The sequence below is a fragment of the Sorex fumeus genome, unplaced genomic scaffold (genome assembly GCF_029834395.1).
Source record: "Sorex fumeus unplaced genomic scaffold, SorFum_2.1 ptg000024l, whole genome shotgun sequence".
Classification (NCBI taxonomy): Eukaryota; Metazoa; Chordata; class Mammalia; order Eulipotyphla; family Soricidae; genus Sorex; species Sorex fumeus.
In genome coordinates, this window is record NW_026606081.1 from 51,248,404 (window position 1) to 51,270,184 (window position 21,781).

The window sequence follows — 21,781 nt, forward strand, 5'->3', positions numbered from 1 at the left end:
ATGGTCAAGAGTCTGGAGGGTCACTTCTGCCCTCTCCACTCTCGGGGGCAGAATGAGCTGCCCCCCACCTCCAGGGCAAGGAGATAAGGTGGGGACAGGACCCTCGCACCGCTGGGCACCCCAACACTGCAGGCACAAGAGACCTCCAGCATCCTTCTGGGGTTCGGGGGTGGGGAGGAAATGGATGGGGCACTGGGAATGGCGCTGGAGTCCAGCACCTCCACAGGGGTCTCTAACCCCTCCCCCAGCTGAGCCTGCCTGCCAGTGAAATCCCATCTCTTGGGCATAGCAATATTCTTTCTGCCCAGATGCCCTGTGATTCCACTGCGTGCGCGCGCGCACACACACACACACACAGAGACACATGAGCACACAAATGCATGCACAGGCAAGCACACACACATGTGCACACATGCACGCAAAGGCATGCACACACATGCAGGCATACACACAGATACATGCACACATGCACATAGACATATGTGTACACACACGCACACACGTATGTACCCAAACACATGAGCACACATATGCACCCACAGGCATGCAAACACACGTGTACACATATGCACACACACCCGCACATGTGCACACACGCATGCACGCACATATACCAAGATCCTTCACAAAGGTATATGAGTGCTGGCGGGAAGCTGACTCTTTCTCCTGCCCCACAGACACCATCCCACATGCTGAGAGAGTACAGTGGCCACCACAGCCCTCTGTGGGAGACAGGAAGAGGGTGGCCTGGGGAATGCAGGCTTGGGGGACCTTCAGGGTCCACTCTGTGAACAGAGGCAGTATGGTTAGGCGGGGTGGGGGAGAGCGCCCCCTGTTGGGGGTACACGGGCAGCAGGGAGCAGCCCCAAATATCAACCTAGATCCTGGCAGCAGCCTCTCTTGGATCCGCTGGCCGCTGGCCGGAGGGTGGGAGTGAGGGAGGGAGAGTGGGGAAAAGGTGTTAGCGGAACACCCAGCCAACTGGCCATCCCCCCAGGGCCATCCTCTCCCAGGCTCACAGAACATGGCGGGGGGCAGAAGAGTGTGGGTCCAGGAGCCCCAACCATAGCTGGGTGTGCAAGAGGCTGACACCTGCCGGGGACCGTGAGCCTGGGGGTTCCTACAGAGAGGGGGCATCTGATGCTGGCCCTCAGGGCATGGCCCAAGGAGGCACTGGGGCCGTGCCTGGTGGAGACCATCTCAGACAGGCCGAGTGGGGAGGTGAATCCAGGCGGGGGGGGGGCACATTCTGGGGCACTAAAGCTGGCGAGGGCACGAGAGCCCATTTTCATTCCTGACCACACTGATACTGGACAGTTCTTTTTCATGGGGGCATCCTGGGTCAGAAGGGGCATGGACCTTTTTAAACACTCACTGCGGTATTGGCATGGGGGACCGGACTGGGCAGGTTGGCACCTGGTTACCCCGACAGGGGGATTCTTGGGGGCTCTGGGCAACAGCAGAGGAGGATCGCCAAGTCCTGTCTCTGTGGGATCAGTCCTGCCCAGACTGGAGAAGCCCACATGGAGGTCCAGGCAGCCCCGTCACAGGCAGGGACACTGTGGGGACACAAAGGGACAGGGAGGTGGTGGGAAGGGGTGGACAGGGGTTTCCTGGAAGCAGGGGCCCTCCAGAGGCAGCCCTCACCTGTGAAGTTGAAATTCTCAGCTCCTGCCCACCCACACCTCCTCTCCTGGCATCTTTCTCCTTCTCTGGCCCTTTGCAGAACTAGCCAGCCTGGGGGTGTCCTGGGGAAGGCCCTCGATTCGGCTGCCTGAGTGTCCCCACCCATGCTGGCCTCACACCTCAGCCCCAGGCAGCCCTGCCAGACCCCTGTCCTGGATGCGCACACGCGGACACCTAGTCAGAACACAGAGCCAGGAGCCCTGAGAGGCAGGGGGAGGCCGAGGTGGCTGGCCCAGAAGGGAGAGGAGGAAGGACGCATGGTTCAGAAGTGACCACCAGTGGCCTCAGGGACCTGGGGACACCTCCAGGTACAGGGGACGGGAGTTAGAGGATGAGCACAGGGACTCAGCCAGGCTAGGCAGCCCCCCACCCCTGCTCCCACCGATGGCCTCACATCCCAGCCTCAGCAGAGCAGCAGAGCTATACCATAAAAGGGCAGCACAGTGGCAGGAACTCTCCACAGCAGCCTGGGGACCCTAGGGACCCGTGTGCAGCCTTGGTGGCAGACTGGCGTTGGGAGTGCTCGGACCCCCACCCCCCAGACACAGGGTGGGCACTCGGCCCCCCCTCCTGGAGCTAGGGCGCAGGGGTGGGAGGTGCAGGGGGGGGAGTTTGAATAAGGGAAGCCGGGGGGAAGAGGGGTCAGTTTTGCAACCCAAACTTTCCAACGGATTCTTCTCTTTCCTTTTTTTTTTTTTCTGTTAGTTTTTACAGCGTTAGATAAGCAGAAGGGCAGGAGGAGCCTCTCTGAATAATACTTTAAAAGAAAAAGAAAAGGAAAACCCCACAAACATGAAGAAAACAAACAAAAGTGCCCAGTGTTTGAACTGGGCTCTGAGAAAGAGTCCAAAGTGAGGGCTTGCACCGGAAATAGTTACATCTGGAATTAAGGAGAAAAAGAAACGCACGTACACACCACAAGGACTGACCGTATTTCAGCAAAAAGATTGTGTGTGTGTATAGAGATATACTTGTATATATATCTTTTTTTTTCTTTTCCGTTTTTCTTTTTTTCTTTTTTTTTTTGTTTTTTTTTTTTTGTTTTTTTTTTGCTTGTGTGTGTGCCCAAGTACAGAGATGACGATGGGGCAGCAACAATGTCCGAGACAGAGATGGTCCCGAGAAGAACGAGGCTTGGGAGAAAAGAACACTGAAGGGATGCTGGGAAGACGAGTGACAAGGCCCCGAATTCCACTGAGACCGTGAGAAAAAAGGGTGGAATCGCACCTTCGCCAGGATGACAGGCCTGGAAGGGCCAGAGCTGCGGCTGGTGGGTGGCCCGCTGGCCCCCCATCCGGGCAGGGGTTCAAGTCCAAGCACCACCCCCCGCGCGCCCCTCCCCGCACCGCACAGCCGCCGTGGCCGGAGCCAGTCCAGCAGCGGTCTTGGAGGCTGCTGGCAAGACTCTGCAGCAGACACACGTGCGCACACACACACACACACACACCTGCACACACACGGACACACACACACACACACACACATACGCACACACGATTTCCCACTCAACCCAGATGCACCAAGTGAGCTGAATGACTGTCAGCCAACCACGATGGTGAAAGACAGGAGCACCAGTCTTTGAAATGGGTCAGTTATCACGATCGGGCGGGTTTGCGGTTTCATATACATATGTGTGTGTGTATATATATATATACACACACACACACACATATATGTGTGTATATATATATATACACTTAAATCAGAATTGACGTGTGTGTATATCCTAATTTTCCTCTTTGTGTGAATATTTTTAAAAAGCACAAATGAAAAAATGAAGAATTCTTTCCAGCTCAGTTTAAGGCTTCCCACCTAATGGAAAGAGAAGAGGCCTTCCACGTGCGCCTTCACGGCCCTCAGCGACGGGGCAGACGGCGTCCCGCCTCCAGCCTGGTGGCGACTCTCTCGCTACTATGCTGAGTTTTATTATTACTGACTCTCTGCGATGACAAATGTCGAAGTCTCCCTTAATTTGCTTTAGAATTGCCTATTCTTAGCCAATTGGGAGGGCAGCTTTTTGTATTGTTCTGTTTTGCACTTTTTTTTTTCTTGCCAAGGAACAAATGTGATTCTTATTAGGGCATTTGATCCTGGCACACAGTCAGCCTTCCAGAAGCTGGCCCAGCCAGTTGAGTTTCCAAAGGCTCACTGGCTCCTGGAAGGTGCTGCTAAGTTGCGGGTGGGGGCCAGGAGAGGGGAGAGAACAGCCGAAAAGGGAGAGAGGTTTCTATGCCTCTGCTTTTGGTAATTTTTTTTTCCTCAAGACAAATCATCAAATAGGAAAAAACAAAAAACAAAATCCAAAAACCCAAAAATAATAGTAGTAATAATAAAACCAATCAAATAACGCTTTGCGTTTTATTTGTTGGTTGGTTTTTGTTTCATCTTTCGATTTGTTTCATTTGATAGTTTGATTTTCCCTCTCCAGGTGCAAAAGTCCTGGAGAAGAATTTTGCATGAGAAAACCTGACAGTACGTAATGAAACTCAGCACCTACAGGCATAAGGCAGTTGAAGGTTTTGTTTTGTTTTTTGTTCTTTCGATCAGCACCAATCCCGTGAATGGTCTACACTGGGCGTAAGGTATAAAACTTGGTTGTTGTTTTTACTTTTGGAGTGGAGATTGCCCCTCCTTCTCCACGCTAGGAACCTACTGTGGGATTTGTCAATACTGCTTCTTGTGTGTAAAAAAACAAAAGGAAGATTTTCTTTTTGTTCTCACTTACAAAACATAGAGAATATCTTTGTATACATACAGTGACTGGAAAGAAAGCTTATCTGAAGGGGTGGTGACTGATAATTTTCTGTTTTGCTTTCGTTTCTGTGGGTGGTGATGGTGATGGTGGTAGTCTGTGGACTGGGGGTGGGGGGGAGGGGAGGTTATATTTCTTGCAAGCGGCGTCTACCTTGACCCACACCTGCCGTCCCCTGTGGCCCGGGGGCCTGGGGCTCAGAGCGCGGACTGCACCTGACGCCCCAGGGGGCCCGGGCAGCGGCTCAGAGCGAGGACTCGTACTGCAGCAGCTCGTAGAGGAGCGGGCCGTCCCGGTAGCGGATGCCAACCGCCGTGGGCGTCACGTACTGCAGGATGTTAATGGTCCTTCTCAGCCGCCTGTCTACAAAGTGGGCATCCCAGGCCGGGTACCTCTTTCTGGGCATGTCAATCTTAATGAGGGGGCCTTCCGGGTGGTAAGGGCGCCCCGACGGGGTCGAGGGCTCCGTGGGCCTCACTTGGAACACGGGCAAGCAAGTGTCAGCCGTGACATCCTCCTGTTGTTCCGTGACGGCTCTGGTGGGCGTCACCTGGGCCCCCCGGTACCCAGGGGTCTGGGGCGCCATGGGCTCAACATCAGGGGGCAGAGGGATGCCCCAGAGCAGCTCGGCACAACAGGAGCTGGCAAAGATCTTAGCCCGCGGCCCCATGGGATGCAGCACGCCGTAATATAAGAGCATCAGCGCCATCCCAGCCACAAAGCTAACAAAGACACAGCACAGGGCCGGCACCGCGAAGGAGTCCGTGGTCTCCGGGTTTCTGTAAAAATACCAAAGGAGCGTCAAGGCCGCGTTCTCGGTCAAGACTATGGTGTAGTAGGCGAACATTCGGTATCGAGTCCGCCCTTCCTTGACGTTAAACCAGCAGAAAACGTACACGATCCCTACCACCATGTTGAAGAGCACCTCCTCCCACTTGGACATGCAGAAGTCCGTGCCGCCGTGGATGATCCAGAAGGCCATGGCGCACCAGTGCACCACCACGAAGATGCCGAAGTACAGCTGGAAGATGGAGGCGAAGAGGGCGAAGGAGATGACCCGGGAGGAGATGGTGAAGAGGCGCCAGAAGAGCTGCACCAGGGCGCCCCGGTAGCTCATGCTCTTCTTGTCATCCCGGGAGTCCCGCAGCAGCTTGTGGTAGGACGCTAGCACCCACGCCAGGGACATCAGGGAGGTCACAGAGGATACACCTGCCGGAGACACAGCCACACCGTCAGGCGCTGCCGTGCGCCCAGGCCCCGGCCCGACACGGACCACCTGCTCCGACCCCGCATTCTGGGAGACGGGAAAGGGGCACCCAGGGAACGGCCCGCAAACACGGCCAGGCCACCGCCTCACTCCAGCCCTTCCCTCCTGTCTCTGGTCAAGATGGTGCTGGAGGCCTCAGGGACAGAGACCAATGGTCTTTCCTGGCCACCAAGTGTGGTGTCCGTGGGGTGCTTTGGGCTCTGGAGAACATGTGATGCAGAGCAGGAACCGGCCACACTCTGGGCACGAGGGCATGGCTTTGCAGCCAGCGCCTGCTGGTGACGGGAGGGAGCTGAGCAGGGCCTGGTGGCCGCTGTCCACGGCTACACTGGCTCTCCTTGGGGGGCGGGCTACCACCGCCAAGTCGGCTGGTGCAGCATCGGGCCCCCAAGTTGGGACCGGGGTGGGCCAGGGTCTCCTGGGAGCTGTGCTTCTCAGGGGGCACCTCAGGAGGAGATGGAGAAGCAGGAGCAGGTTGTGCTGGGCGCGTCTTCCTTTTGCCCCCGGAGCCTGTCAGGGGTGCGGCTGCATGCTGGCCACTGGTCCTGTGTGGCCAGTCACTGAGCACTGCATGGAGAGCACAAAACTCTCAGACCTTCCACTGATTCTGGGTCGGCCTCCCCACCGGGAATGACTGAGGCCCCACGTGGGTTCAGACATGGGCCTTCGACCTGTGCGGATGCCCCGGGGGACACTGGGGAGTGTCCAGGAAACTGCACGGGAGCTGCGCTCTGGCCCTCAGCTCTTGCTGGTCTGTTGGAAGCTCCCAGTGAATCCGCTCCTGTCCCCAATCTGGTTCCTAGCCCATTGGCTCAAGTCGGGCCGCCGTGCCTCGGGCTGAAGTGCCAGCCTTATGACCTCTGTCCCCAGCCCTGAGCCGTTGGGCCCACACAGCTGGCCAGTCTTGCCACCAGAGGCCCCCAAGCACCCTGCAACAATAACAAAAAAGCGAGCGCCTGGCGAAGGCTGTCCTGGCACGCGGCTTCCCAGACACGCAGCATGAGGGCGGCAGCTGTCCCATGCAGAAGCGTGCTCTGTGCGGTGGCCGGGGCCAGAGGGGCTGAATCTCAGGACAGAAGCTGCACCAGCAGCCCAGGAGCACACTGTAATACAGCCGGGAGAGCGTCCGTGTGGCTGGGGCGTGCCAGCTGGAGCCGTGCTCAGCCACGCGGCTCAGAGGAAACCGCGGGCTCCTGTGAAGGGCTTGCCTGGCGCTTACACGGCCCGGCCACTTCCAGCTCACACCTTTCTGTAGGCCCCAAAGTCCCCTCACGGCGGCGCCCAGACCCCAGGGTGCAGACAGCCTGCACCCCTCGGAGCACCGCCCTCTCAGGCACCCACATCCGATACCCACCATCCCTTCCTGCCCTGAAGACTCAGAGCAGCTGTGTGGTCGGTCCATCCCAGACCACCACGCTGAGAGCTGGAACCCCACCAGGTCCCTCCACATTCAGATGGACACGTGGCTCCACAACGCCTGGGCCTGGGACTGCAGAGCTGAGAGCCCCCGCCAGGCCCTGGGTGCCTTTCTGATGCTCTCTTTGGCTCTCTTTTGTTTCTCCGTACCCCGCTGCACGCACCCCAGGGCAGCAATTGGTGTGGACCCTCTTCCATGCAAAGCCAAGGGACAGCCACGGAACTTGGCTCAGTGGCTGGGACAGGCACCATCCCCTCATTCCAAATCACAGACCCCTAAAATGAATCATCATCCCCACCATTTCCTCTGGCCCAACAACCACCACCCAACTGGCAGATCTCGAGCTGGCCTGAGAGGCCCTGCAGGGTGGCTCCCATACCCCAAGACAAGGGTGGCCTTCTCCCGGGCCCTGAGGGACCCGCCTGGAGTCAGCCCTGAGCACTGCCAGCTGGGTCTAACCCTACCCAGGTGCCGCCTCCCCTCCCCCTCCACGGCCCCAAGCCTGGCTGCAAACCTGTGGTCTGACTGCAGAGCTGGGGCCTGGATTTCTCCCTGAGCAGGGCATGACCCAGAGGATATGGCAGGGCGGTGGGACCTTGGGGTGTCTGCGAGGAGAGAACCTGGGCTGGACTACCTCCCCTCTGAGGCGAAGCAACCAGGGAATGGCACCAGCCCTGCCCACTGCAAGGTCAAATCCTGCACAGGAAGGACACAAGGAAGGCCGGGGCCAGCCGGCCGCCTCCTTCTCACACACGGACAGTGGTCCCCAGCCAGTGGATGAAGCAAACTTTAGTTGATTTCAGAACAGATGTCAGCTGTGCGGCTGGCCGTCTGTGAGGCTCACAGAGGCCAGTGCAAGGGGATGGCCACAGCCATGGAAAGTTCCAGTAAGTTGCTTTCATCAGGAGACAAAGGGGGGGTGGGTAATCTGGACAGGACTGAGGCCAACCGAGACTCTGCGGGCTGGGCACTCCCCCCTGCAGTCCAGGATGACAGGTAACAGGTGTTTCCACGCTAAGAGTGCTGCATGAGAAGCACACATCTCAGGGCACAGCACCCTGAGATGTGAAGACAGAGAGAGGCTGAGGAGTGACCGCAGAGGGACGAAAGAGGCCCCTCGAGAAAGCTGTGGCACTTGGCGGTCCATGTCCGTTGTGGACATTCACCTCGACCCCACTCTCCGGCTTCTCTAGTACGCAACAGAGTGGCCAGGGCCTGGGGAGCAGGTGTATTATCAGCAGCTCCAAGCACAGACACATACTAAACAGCCACTCTAGTTCCACTCCAGATATCCCTGGAATCTCATACTACCTTCCGTACACCAGTAACACTCCACACACTCAGAGGTACTCGGGATACACAATACACTCCATATACACTCCACACACATTCCATACACTCCACACACTCTATACACTCCACACACACTCTATACACTCTATACACACTATACACCCCATACACTCTATATACACTATACACCCCACTCTATACACTCCGCACACACTCCATATACTCCAACACACTCTATACACTCCATTCACACTATACACTCCATACACACTCTATACATTCAACACACTTTATAAACTCTATACACCCTATACACTCCTTGCACACTCCATATACTCCATACACTCTATACACTCCATACACACTATACACCCCATACACACTCTATACACTCTATTCACTCCATACACTCTATACATACTCTATATACACTCCATACACACTCTATACACTCTATCTGTACTCTATGCACATGCCATACATACTCTATACATAACCTATAATACTCAATACACTCCATACATACTCTATACACACCCCATACACACTCTATACACACACCATACAGACTCCGTAATCTTTACTCACACTCTCTGTATCCTCAATATACACACTGTACACAATCATACTCTACACACAGTAGCATTGTATACATACTCAAAATATACTCTCTGTAGCAGTACATAGTGTATGCTCAATATACACTGTACACAATACTCTACACGCTCAATATGTATTCTCTATGCACAATACATAATATATACTTTATATATACTCAATATATGTACTATACACTCAACAGTACTGTATACACAGTCAATACACTGCTTATATACTCAATACATACTCTCTGTTCACAATACTCTCAACTTTATTAATACTATCTATACAACTCAATACATATTCTCTATATATTCAATAAAATTCTACACTCAACAATACTCTCACTATACTCAGTAATACTCTGTATACTCAGCAATACTCTCAGTAATATTGTACATACACACTCCATAGTACCCTCTGCTTGTCATCCGTACTCTGTACACACTCAATAATACTATCTACACACACTCTATCGGTACTCAGTACTCTGAGCAACAGTCTTTCTCTATTCAACACTACTCTCCATCCTCTCTAGTACTCCCTATACACACTCAATAATACTCTATACATTTGCTAATACTCTACGTCCTCACTATACACTCAATACATACTCTCTGTACATTTGTAATACTCTACGTCTTCAAAACATTCTTAACCCAGGGGAACCACTACAACTCACTGGCTCACAGCCCAGGTTCCTGGGTGCTGGAGTTAGAAGTGGCCCCAAACTAGTCTTTCAGTTCACTCCCCGATGCATGCTTACATGCTGTGGAACCAGGTTCCAACCCACGACTGCTAGCACTAATGCTCCCAACACGCGCAGACACACTCAGACATGGTCCCAGCAGCTGGGGCATTGCCGGCAGTGCCATGATGCCCCCTGATGTTCCATGATTCCCCATGATGCCCCGTGATGTCCTAGGATGTCCCGCAGTGTCCCGTGACACCCTGTGATGCCTCATGACACCACGCACCATGCTCGCCCAACACCTGCTCCTTAGACGTCCTGTTGCTAGGCAACGTGGCCCCGCTCCCCCACAGCCCTGTGTTTCTGGGGGCTTATGCCCCAGTGCCACTCTTCAGACCATGCCACACAGCACTTTCTGCCAAAATGCTCAGCCTTGCAGCCTTGCTAGCGCGGGGGGCCCCAGATCCTGTTGCTTGCTCTGACACTGAGTGGGTGTCGTGGGGAAGCCAGGCCATGACCTCCAGGGCCAACCTGTCTGCCGTGGGGGGCTCTTATCACCCTCCACCCTGTCCCCTCCACGTCCTTCGGTTTGTGCGCCTCATCAGTGGGACGGGAGCTCCAGGCCCCTGGCAGTGGAGGGGTCCTCGGGGAACCTCTGGCCAGCAAAGTGGGGTCGCGGCGCCCACATGTCCTGCTGAGCACCCGAGCATGCCCCCAATGGCCTCGAAGCGCTGGGCAGAGCCTGCCCACCCCCAGCCCCCCCCACCTGCAGAACAGGGATGCTTTGCCCTGTTTCCTCAGCCAGCGTTTATGGACCAGAGCACTGGGGCAAATTGTCCCCCTCCCTCCCTTGCCAGGAGCCGGGCCAGAGTGTGTGAGCAGAGACTCAACAGAGAGGTGCAGGGACAGCCACTTCCCCTAGCTCGATTGCTGGGGATGCCTGAAACCCCAGCCCTGCTCTGCGATAGGACAAGTAGGTCTGTGCAGGCAGGTGCTGGGTGCCCTCACGGTGGGGAGAAACCCAAGAAACTGGTGTGACGCGGGAGGTGCAGGACACGGGGCCCAGGCATGCGGCTACAAGCGCTGGGCTGTGCCTGGGACATGGGGGCGCCTGTGCTGGCCCTGGAGTCCGAGTCACCAGGTCTCACGGGCTAGCCCTGGGCCCAGGACAAGAGGCGCGTGCAGGCCCTGGGGTCTGAGTCACCGGGTCTCACGGGCTGGCCCTGGGTACTGGGCAGGGGGCACGCGCCGGCCCTGGGTACTGGGCAAGGTGCGCGTGCTGGCCCCGGGCTGGGACTCGGGCGCGGGCACTCACAGGGCAGCGTCTCGGCACTGTTCCTCTGGACCATGATGCAGAGCTGTAGCACCAGCTGCGGGGCGCTCTCCAGGAAGGTCTCCAGGAGGCGCAGCATGTTCACATCCGCGTACTCGTACATCATCGCCCAGTAGAAGCGTCGCTGGTGCTCCTTCTGCCGCTGGCTCTGGATGCCCAGGTACATGGTGCGGATATACCTGCCGGCAGGGGGACAGAAGAGAGTGTGGGTGGGAAAGCTGCACCGGGTCCACCATCCCCCCAGCTCCAGGGCCCCCTGCATGCTGACATCTGGGACCGCTGGCACAGGTTCTGGAAATTTCTCCTGAGGCCAGGAAACAGTCCAAGAAACCAGAGACTACCTGTCCCCTCCTGGCCTCGCTCTGCCCATTGGTGCAGTGGGCATGGACTAGAGGCTCGCAGGCTGCCGAGAGCTCAGGGGCAGCTGACCCAGTCATGCGTCTATTGGGGGTATCCCCTGCAGGATGGGGTCCGGGAAGGGCCCCGGGCTAAGTGAGCCCTTTGCTGGGAGTGAATCGTGCCCATGACAGCTGGCCAGGCCATGCGACATGGCCATGGTGGGCTGGGTCATGGCTAGGTAACCACCTGCCACGCACACACAGGGGACCCACGGCTGTCTGCTGCCTCAGTCCAGGTGTGGCCCCAGGCCCCTCCCAGCCTGCTCAGTGGAGGGGACGGGCCTTGAAGGGCAAGGACCTCCTACTGGCCAATTACTGGGCTGAGGGAGACTGGGCAGGTGCGGGCAGGCCGAGCTGCAGGGGGAATGCACCAGCCTTCCCTGCTCGGTGGGGATTTGGACCCGGGGGTCTCAGAGGACAGACGTGACCCCTGAAATTCAGAGTTCCATGCGAGGAAGCCAGACAAACCCACGTGAGTCCAGACCACACAGATGCCCGCTCAGGGGCTCTCTCTGGCCACAGACTCTCCTGCCTGGGCGGGCTGTGGTGGGGCTCGGTGACCGTGGCAAACCTGAACGGCCTGCGCGCCCCCCCACTCCCACAAACGCCAAGTGTGACCCTATACCGGTGCCCTATGGCCAGGGCTCAGGAAGGCCCAGGTCACGGGGTGCGGCAGGAGCCCAGCCCCGAAGAAACGGGGTGCCGCCAGGACGCAGAGGCCGTGAGCCTCAGAGGGCTCCGGCCGGTCCCTTCCTTCGTCCCCCAGCAGCGCCGCGTGGGCCCCGACCCCGGCCCCTCTCGGCCCCGCCTGGCTGCGTGCGCCCCTCCTGGCCCACCCCGACTCTTCCCGGCCCGGGCGCCCCCCTGGCCCGCCTGACCCGCCTGGCCCGCCTGGCCCGCCCCGGCCCGTGCACCCCCCTGGCCCGCCTGGCCCGCCCCGGCCCGTGCGCCCCCCTGGCCCTCTCCGGCCCTCTCCGACCGGCCCCGGCCGGTGCGCCCGCCCAGCCCCGCAGCCCGGCCGTGGCCACGCGAGGGCGCCCGAGCCCCGGCGAGCGGATCGCGGTGATCTCATCCCTGCCGGCCGCCTCCGGCCTCTGCGGCAGCGGGGGGCGCGCGGGGCGCGGGGGGGGGGGGGGGGGCGCGCGGGGCGCAGGTGCCCCCACGGGAGCCACGGCACCGCGCCCGCAGGAGCCGCCCCTGCGCACAGCTGCCCCGGGCCTGGCAGGTTCTGGAAAGCCATTCTGCCCGAGAAGGGACCACCCCCCCAAGCCCCAGCCCCGCGCGCCTGCCCCCGGGTTCGCGGGCCGGGTGGGTGTCGAGGGAGGGGCACAGCGAGGCGGCGGGATTCCCCCCCCCAGGCCACCCCTCAGTCACAGTCACGGGAGGGCACCGCGACCCCCGCTGTGCGTGAAACCATCTTCCCCGACTGATCCAGCGCCCTCCCGTCTCAGACTGACCGGCCCGGAGGTGAACCAACATGCCTGTTTCCCCTGCTGAGCCCGGGCAAGGGGCGGGCTTGTGGCCCAGACTTTCCTTTGCCTGACCCTCGTGCTCGGGAAAGCCCCTGGCTCTCCTCCCTCCTGCCCTGCTGCCCCAGCGCCCATCCTGACCCCTGGGTGCCACTCTCCCATCTTCCCCCTGCCCATCCTGCTGCTTCTCCCCCAGGCCCCCCATTTAGTGACCAGCTGGCTAGGGGCCCTATGAGCACACAGTCCCCTTAGAGGCTCAGAGATGCTGGGAGGTTTCCCCAGAGTCACACAATGGACGGCTCTGGCCCCAGCTCCCACTAGAAAGAGGTTTGGGCCAGGCTGGAACAGGGGCCCCTGTGGGCCTGCAGGGCCCCATGGTCAGGACTCCATGCAGCACTCGGAACTGGCAGCCCAACAAAGGCAGGGTGGGATGGGGGGTGGGAGGGATACTGGGACCCGTGGTGGTGGAAAATGCACATTGGTGGAGGGATGGGTATTTGATCATTGTATAATTGAAATCCAAGCACAAAAATTTGTAAGTCTACAACAGTACCTCATGGTGTTTCACTAAAAAAAAAAAAAGAGAGAGAGAACTGGCAGCCCAGCATGTGGGGGTGCATCCCAGGGGCGGCACATTCTTCCCAGGAGTCAAAGGCAGCCTCGTCACACCCCTGTCATCCAGCTGGTCACAGGCAGGTGGCAGGGGAGCCACAGGGTCTGGGCCAAGTGGACACTGGCTGAGATTGGGGGCCTGGACCTCATGCCCGGAGCCCAGGCACCCTATGTGGGCCAATCTCCAGGGTGCCTCCCCCCCTCCTGTGGCCCTAGGCAGGGTCCCCCCCTACTGCACTGGATCTTTCCAGAAAGACCTGAGGGCTGCCATTGAAAGCCACCCCGTCCCATGTTCTCCTGGCCACCTATGGAGCCCCCTGAAGCTTTCACCCACTCAAGCCACCAGCCATATCTCTGGCCGCCACAGGCAGCCGTGTCCACGCTGTGTGTGCCCACACTGGGTGCACACACGGTGGCCAGTCCCATTCCGGACAATGTGGGGTCAGCTGAGACGCAGCCCCACCAGCCCTCTGCACACATGCAACATCCTGGCACTGCCCACCTCTGTGCGAGCACTGTCCCCTTGCTGCCTGACAGAGCCATGTGCCAGGAATCCTGGGGGAGAGGGGGTGCACGCTACAGCTCTAATGTCCCCAGACCCCAAGTCTCGTGCTTGGCCCCAATATAGAAACAGCAGAGTCCCACGGAGCCCCGGAGTCCCACAGAGTCCCACGGAGTCTCACGAAGCCCCAGAGTCCCACGGAACCCCAGAGTCCCCCAGAGTCCCATAGAGCCCCAAAGTCCCACAGAATCCCACGGAGCCCCAGAGTCCTACAAAGTCCCAGAGCCCCACGGAGCCCCAGAGAGTCCCACAGAGTCCCATGGAGTCCCAGATTCCCACAGAGTCCCACAGAGTCCCACGAAGCACTCTGGAGCCCCCAGGTCTTGGAGTAGTCTCAGCAGCACTTGGAAAGGATACATCTTACGGGGCACCCCGCGTTTTCCGCACCCCCACCCTTTGCTCACGGACCTGTCAGCAGCCCGCCATGTGGGCCCATTTGCCCATTCTGCAGCTGAGGAGCTGTGGCTAAAGCGAGCTGGGAGGCCAAGGGCCACTGGACTGACTGAGCAGCCCCGCACGGCCCCTTCCCCACACTCGGTGTCTCCTTGGCCCCTACTGCACCCCACTCACCTGTGGGGAACCTTCGACTTGGTGACGTTTACAAGTGACGTGGATGGTTTCTGCGGAGACGGGCATCACACCCTCAGCATGACAGATTGGGGCGTGGGGTCTCCGCCACACCTGGCAGTGCTCAGTGCTGACCCCTGACTGTGCTCAGGCATCACTCCTGGTGGTACCCAGGAGACCCAATGTGGTGTCGGGCGTCAGTTCATGAGCAGTCGGGTTAAAGGCGACCCTCTCCTCTCTCCCATCTCTCTGACCCTCCAATGACTGAACGCACAGACCTCCCCCCCAGCTAGCTGCCCCCCAGCCAGAGCAGACATGCAGCCCAAGGGGACATGCATTCGGCCCCTGCCCGGTGGTCTCAGCCCATCCCAGGAGCCAGGACACGGCCAGGCACCAGAGTCCCCGCTGCCCAGCTATACAGAAACCTTGCGGCCCAGCTCCCATCTGCAGACCCCCCAGAGCCGCCCAGCCCACATGAAGTGTGCGTCCACCCACACAGCCCAGGGACCCCAGCCCTGAGTGTGAGCTCCAGAACCTTCTACAGCCTGGCAGGCCCCAGAAGACCTGGGCTGGCTGCTCCCACCCCAGGCGGGCTGAGCTGCGGCCACGGCCGTGGGAGCGTGGGGGGTGCAGAGCAGCTATTTTTAGCTCCTCTCTCCTGCCCCTGACATCAGCTGAGCCGTGGCCTGGCGTCGAGACGGCGGGCATGAAATGGCATTTCCCTGCGGAGGACCGGCCAGGGCTGGGACTCCCAGGCCCTCGACTCCCCAGATCCAGAGATGACACAGGGGATGGGAAGGGTCCCCCAGCTGCGGACTGACACCCTCCCACCCCCCTCCCTGGGGCTGGCACCAGGATATGGTCTCTTCTCTGCCACTCTGCATGGCACATGGGGAAGACCCACCCAGCCTCCCGGCGGGCTCCTCCTCCGTCCTTCCAGAAGGGATAGGGGTCTCTGTGCAGGGGGCACCCTCTCGGGCCCCTTCCAGCAGCTTGGAGATGGGGAATGGGGTTCAGCAGCTGCCCGGAAGGGAGCATCTGGGACTGGGGCACCTCAGGAAAGGGCAGGCAGACTGCTGGGTGTGGGCAGGGGAAGGAGAGCTCCCTCCTTCGGGTCCCTGGCTCTGGGGGTGGACAGACCTCTGGTCCCCAGGGCCACTGCAGGGTCTGCATTTTCCCTTACTACTGTAGAGCCCCTGGAGAAGGGGCGGGGCGGCATCTTCCCCGCCTCGGGGAGCCCCACAATTGGGGGGAAGGTCGCCCATGTGGGCCGAGAGCTCACCCTAGGGTGTGAGAGGCTGCAGGCACACGTCTCCACTGGCTAGCGCGGGGCGGGGAGGTGGCCCAGGCCCAGGGACTAAGGCAGCAGCGCCCGAGGGAGACACAGTGGGGCTGGTGGGCAGGAGTGGGCACTACTGCCAGAGCTGCAGGCTCCCATCCCTCCCAGGTGCAGAATTCACTGTGAGGGGGCAGGGGTCTCCGGGGACCCGTTCAGACGAGAACCTCAACTACACCAAGTGAAATGCGAACCACTTGTCTGGAGACGATTCATTCTTGACGTCATTCCTGACTTGTTTTCTTAAGAGGAAGGGAGCAGACATGGGTTCGAGTCGTAACTGGCCACTCTGGGGATGTGTGGGCCTGCTGTGTGCTGTGTGATACAAGCCAGCCCCTTGCCCTCTCTGGACCTGTTTCCTTTACATACGTAGGCTAGAAGCCTTAAAGTTCTCTCTCTCTCTCTCTCTCTCTCTCTCTCTCTCTCTCTCTCTCTCTGCAGTTTATCTAACCTGAGTCTCAGAATTATCTTGGCGTGGCCAGGCTCACTGCTCCGTCTGGATGGGAACCAGGGCGAGTGGCCTGGAAGAGCATCCAGCAGGGACCATATGCACGGAGCCTGGCCCGCGGAGCCGGCACTAATGTCATTACGGGATTAGGCGGCGCCTGTGGGCCCTCGCTCCTCACATATGGTGGGATCAGAAGCGACAACGTGGAGGGGCTGGGGGGGGGGTGCAGAGAGCCACAGGCTTCTGTAGCAGGGGGTGGCGCGGGCAGTGTGCCCACCCGGGAAGGGGTAGTCGCAGGGGCCCGCAGCCTGAGGGGGCTCCGGGCTGCTCCTATCTTGAGCTGCCTCTTGCCTCTCCATCCCAGGGCGAGCCCCCCAGCTCCGCGGGGTCCCAGGGCTCTGCAGACATGGCGGGGAGGCTGAGCAATCCAGGCCGTGGAGGGCTGCCCGGCCCGCAGTCACTTCAGAGGCGCCGTGGCTGTTGGGGACGGCCCGTGTATGGGCGTCATCTGGAGCTCAGGAGGGGCTGAGCTGGGTGTTGCATATGGCCCCGGCCCGTTTGCTGGTGAGACCGGCCAGCGGCTCTGGCCTTGCTGCATTTCCGGCCGCACCCAGAGTGGGGACCCCCAACCCCTAGGCCTGGGTCCAGCTGGGCTCTGTGAGGTACATGAGTCCTCCCGTGGGGCATCTGGGTACACACAGCTCCAGGCCTCATCTCTCACTCTGCCAGGGGAGAGGGCCAGAGAGAGGTCCCTGGGCACGACCCGCCTACATCTGCCTGCCACGTGTCCCCCCCCCCCCCACAGGAAGTTCCTTGCCACCAAGGCCAGCCTTAGCACCTTGGCGCCCCCACATCTCGAGAATTATGGCCCGGGGTCCACCAGGCCTGGTCCTCATTGCCAAGGCAGGCACCTGGGCTGACGTCAGAATAAACTGGGCACGGGGTGTGTGTGGGGGGGTGTGGAGCCATGATCAGAAGCTCTTTTCCAGGGACTTGGCTGGTGTCTGCAGGGCTGCATGTGACTCAGTTCCCCTGACCAGCCCCCAGAGCCTGTGAAACCTGCGGCCAGTGTCTCACATGGATTTTCCCAGCCCTCTTCTTCGAGACCCCACCGTGTCCCACCCCTCCTCTTGGAAGGGGCAGGCTGCAGTGCCCCCAGCTGGAGGGGGTAAATGGGTGAGCAGGACATCCCTGAGCACCACACACTAGCAGCCCTGGGGGCAGCCCTGGACCTGAGCAAGGCACGACCCACTGGGTGTAGCTCTGACGATCTTTGTTCCCCTCTGTGGCCTCCACAGTCGTCGTGCTTGTGGCTGTGGGTGGCCAGGCTCACCCCAGAAGTGTAGCCCGGGCCACCTCCCCCCTGGGGTGTATCACTGTGTCCCCCACCCAGTGCCCGCTGCGTGGAGGAGGCACCAACGGGTCTGCGATGCCTTCTCCCTGGGGGGCGGGGTGGGGAGTCTGGAAGCCTCGGTGCTCCCTTCCCCAGCAGGGTTGCCGGGCAACGACGGCTGTCAGACACCGTCCTCCAGTTAACTCTTCCTGGCACGACACAGGAAAGTGAGCACTGCACCCGCACCCGCACCACACACATGCAGCATACATGTACACGCACTGCACACATACCGCACACGCACAAGCACTGCACACGCACGTGCACCACATACACACCTGCACTGCAAACGCACCCACACCTCACATGTACCACACATGCACCACACACACACCGCACACGCACAAGCACTGCACCCACACCGCACATCCACGCACACCACACATGCACACAGGCCACACACGCAATGTACACGCACCTGAACCACATACTCCAGACACCGCACAAGCACCAGACACCGCACACACACTGCACATGCACCGCAGACACCACACACATCACATATGCACTGCCGACACCACACATGCACCACACAAACAACACACCACTGCACATGCACAGCACATGCACCGCACACATCACAGCTGCTGTCACTGCTTCATAGAGGGAGGATGAGGGCCAGGTTGGGGTGGGGGGAGAGCAGGGTGGCAGGTCTGCATGCAGCGACATTTCTGGACCCCCAAGTCCAAGTTTCCCCGGGGCTCCTGAGTGCCCCCTCAGTACTGGCTGGAGCCCAGGACACCACCCTGGTGCCCCACGGCCAGGCCATGCGGGGCTCCAACTCCTGAGTGCGGGGAGCTGGCTGCTGCCCTGGCCTTACCCCAAGATCGGGCTCAGCGGCACTGTGGGAGCCCAGGGCTGCCTGCCTGACCACTGGGACCCCAACAGACACCATCTTGGAAAGGGGCCAGGGACTCTGAATCAGGTGAGGAGAGAGAGGTCAGCCCGAGCACCCAATGGACAAGGCAGAGGGGACCCCAGGCGTCCCAGTCCTGAGACACAGCTTGGGAGGAAACCACACAGGGGAACATGTAGTGCAGCTGGGAGGGGCTTCCCCGAGGCCAGAGGAACCAGGCCGAGGGCAGGAGGTCCGGGGAGGCGAAGCGGGAGCCCGGCACACAGCACAGCAGACAGCAGACCTCTGCGGAGCAAGGGTCTTGCCTGAAACAGAGTTAATGCCCTTCAGAGGCTTGGAAACACTCTGGGCAATTTATTGGCACTCACTGTTCACGCTGATCGATAATCGTTAAAGCACCAGCATTGCCAATCTGAACAAGTGAGCACTGTCCAATAACTCTTGTCGAGCACTAAAAAAGTTGCCCTGGGTTTAGATACCTGCAAACACCCTCCGTCCCGAGTGAATCCAACAGCTTGTGTGATCAAGGGGACAGTGGGTCACTGCCTGCCTCAGTGGCAAGTGGGGTGTTCTATCACTTGAGCATTTTGGGGCAGGGACCACGTTCAGTGATGCTCAGGGGTTCCTCCTGGCTCTGCACTCAGGAATCACTCCAGGTGATTCTCAGGGTACCGTATGGGGTGCCAGGGACAGAACCTGGGTCAACCGTGTATAAGGCCAGCCCCTACACTGGGGTACAGCCCCATGCTGGGATACAGCCTCCGCACAGCGGGTACAGACCCCAAACACACAAGGTACAGCCCTCACACACGGGGCACAGCCCTCACACATAGGGTATAGCCCCCCTACGAGGTACTGCCCACACACATGGGGTACAGCTCCCATACACGGGGTACTGCCCCCATTTTAGGGTACAGTCCCCCCACAGAGTACAAACCCTAAACATATGGTACAGCCCACACATACAAGGTATAGCCCCCACACAGAGAGTATAGCCCCCCTCACAGAGTACAGTCCCCACACACGGAGTACAGCCCACACATATGGGGTACAGCCCCAAAGTGGGGTTCAGCTCCCCATACCTGGAGCCCATGTCTGGAAGACATGATTTGGGGTCCAGCTGAGCCCCGGGGGAGCATGGAGGACATGTGGGGTCAGCTGCAGGTTGGCATCTGCTGTACCCCGGGGTGCGGGGCTGCAGAGAGCAGCTGGTGCCAGGTCAGCCCCATCACAGAAACTGTGTCCATCGGACAGATGAGGGGCTGCCAGCCTGGGTCCTGTTGAACCCTCAGGAGTGCCCGGGCTGGCAGCTTGAGCTGAGCTCCCTGTCTAAAGTGCCACCATTGTGTGGTGACCCCTAGGAGCCTGGGCCTGAGGATAGGTCAGGCTGTTGGATCCCGGGGAGGAATCCTTCCATAGTCTGCGGCCTTAGGGTGTGTCTGCTCCAAGTTCCTCATGTAGGCATCGAATCCACAGAATGTGAGCAAGCCTCAGGGGTCTCACAAGCCTCGTCCCCGTGGTCACCAGCACAGAGGCACGGACGTCTCCAAGTCCAAGAGCTCCGGGCTGGAGACTCAAGGTGGGAACATAAGGGGTCCCACCCAGCTGAGCTCGATGCAAAGACCAGCGCAGCTTCCTAAGTGGCCACCAGGGAACACGTGGGGACCCAGCAAGAAGCATCCTGCAGTTCATTGCTCTGATGTTCCGGGAGAAGCACAGCCAGCATAGTGAAAGGGATGTTTGCTGCCACAAGAAAGAAGTCCGGGGGGACTACAGGCCCTTGTTTCTAAGACACTTGCCTTGTCGGAGAGAGAGCACGGTGCAAGGTGCTTCCCTTGTACACTGCCAGCCCCAGTTTGATCCCCAGCACTCCATGTGGTTTCCCAAAACCTCTGGGAGGTTTCCAAATTCCCATCCCCAAATAAATAATCCCTCCTGCTGCAGAGCAAGCTGGCCAGCCCTCAGGCACTGAAATCCCCCTAAAAACTGTAAACAAAACTATAGATCAACCTCAGTAGTATCATCACACAACTCTTACAATATTGCAAAACAGAACCTAGAATGACAGCGAGAAAAATGAGCCAGGTTCTTCCCCAAACACAGGGGTGTGAGAAGAAAACAGTTAACAGAAATGTCCAAACACACAAGCCAAAACAGAAAAAGCACCCGCTTACCTCCATAGTTTGGAAAAGGCATTTTAATACAAGTCAGTACTCATTCTCAAACTAAAACTGTGCTCGCCCTCATCTTAAACTATAAAACATGCCTCATGTTCCACACACCTCAACTCAGCCATGACAGGCTTGCTTGGGAAACATTACATGTGACCCCAAAACCACTTGGAGCCACAGACTCTTAGCATTGGTCTGAGGGTACCAGCTGACATAAGGAGACCTAGGGAAAGAACAAATGCTGGAAGGGAAGAGGTAAGATTGTTATTTCCAGAGGAAGACTCCAGAGCATCAACTACAATACCCCCAAGTAGATTGTTAAATATATAATAACCAGAAATCCTCAGATTTCTACATGAAAACAGTCATTTGCTGGGTAGAGGGCTAGCACCAATTAAAAGTGGACACAAAAGGTAAGAGATGTATGAGCATATAAATGCCAGAAAGTGTGGACGATGGAAGCATTGAAAGTAGTAAGTGGAAAGTGTTCCATGTTTGTGGATAGAAATCCTCCACATCACAAAGAGAGTCAATTTCCCCATTAATCTCTAAGTGCAAGGTGACTCCCAATAAATACACCAACGGATGTGTTTAAGTAGGTTGGCTGGTTCTCAAACTCCCACGGCAATATCAATGAGAATACCTAGGAAACTAGTGAACAAAACAGGAGTAAGAAGAAGAGATTGCTAACAGGTTTAAAACATGACAGACCTACAGCATCAGCAGAAGAGGGGAAGCCTGACATATAACACGTCGGAAGATCTAGAAAACAGCAGAAAGGCCAGAAATAGTCTGAAATCACACTAGGCTATTATGGCTGACAAAGTGATGCTTGCAGATTCCCTGGGCTGGACGGAGGCGCTCACTGGGTGTTCTTGTAAGACAAGAGTGGGGACCTACCCAACTGACACCAGATAAACTCTCGATGTC

The 21,781-nt window shown here is 58.5% G+C and overlaps 1 protein-coding gene across 2 annotated transcripts in view; it reads right to left on the reverse strand.

Moving 5' to 3' along the window:
* Positions 1-3,361: 3,361 nt before the first annotated feature.
* XKR6 (XK related 6) overlaps positions 3,362-21,781 on the reverse strand; it is a 90,576-nt gene continuing 72,156 nt past the window's right edge. Inside the window, exons 2-4 of one of the 2 annotated variants that reach the window (XM_056114049.1) lie at positions 11,022-11,218; positions 5,335-5,647; positions 3,362-5,217 (exon numbers count right to left, since the gene is read on the reverse strand). In XM_056114049.1, the coding sequence (XP_055970024.1) occupies positions 4,683-5,217; positions 5,335-5,647; positions 11,022-11,218 (1,045 nt within the window). In that variant the 3' untranslated portion in view covers positions 3,362-4,682. Of the gene's footprint in view, positions 5,648-11,021; positions 11,219-21,781 lie in introns of both variants that reach the window. The other variant, XM_056114048.1, reaches the window with a different exon arrangement.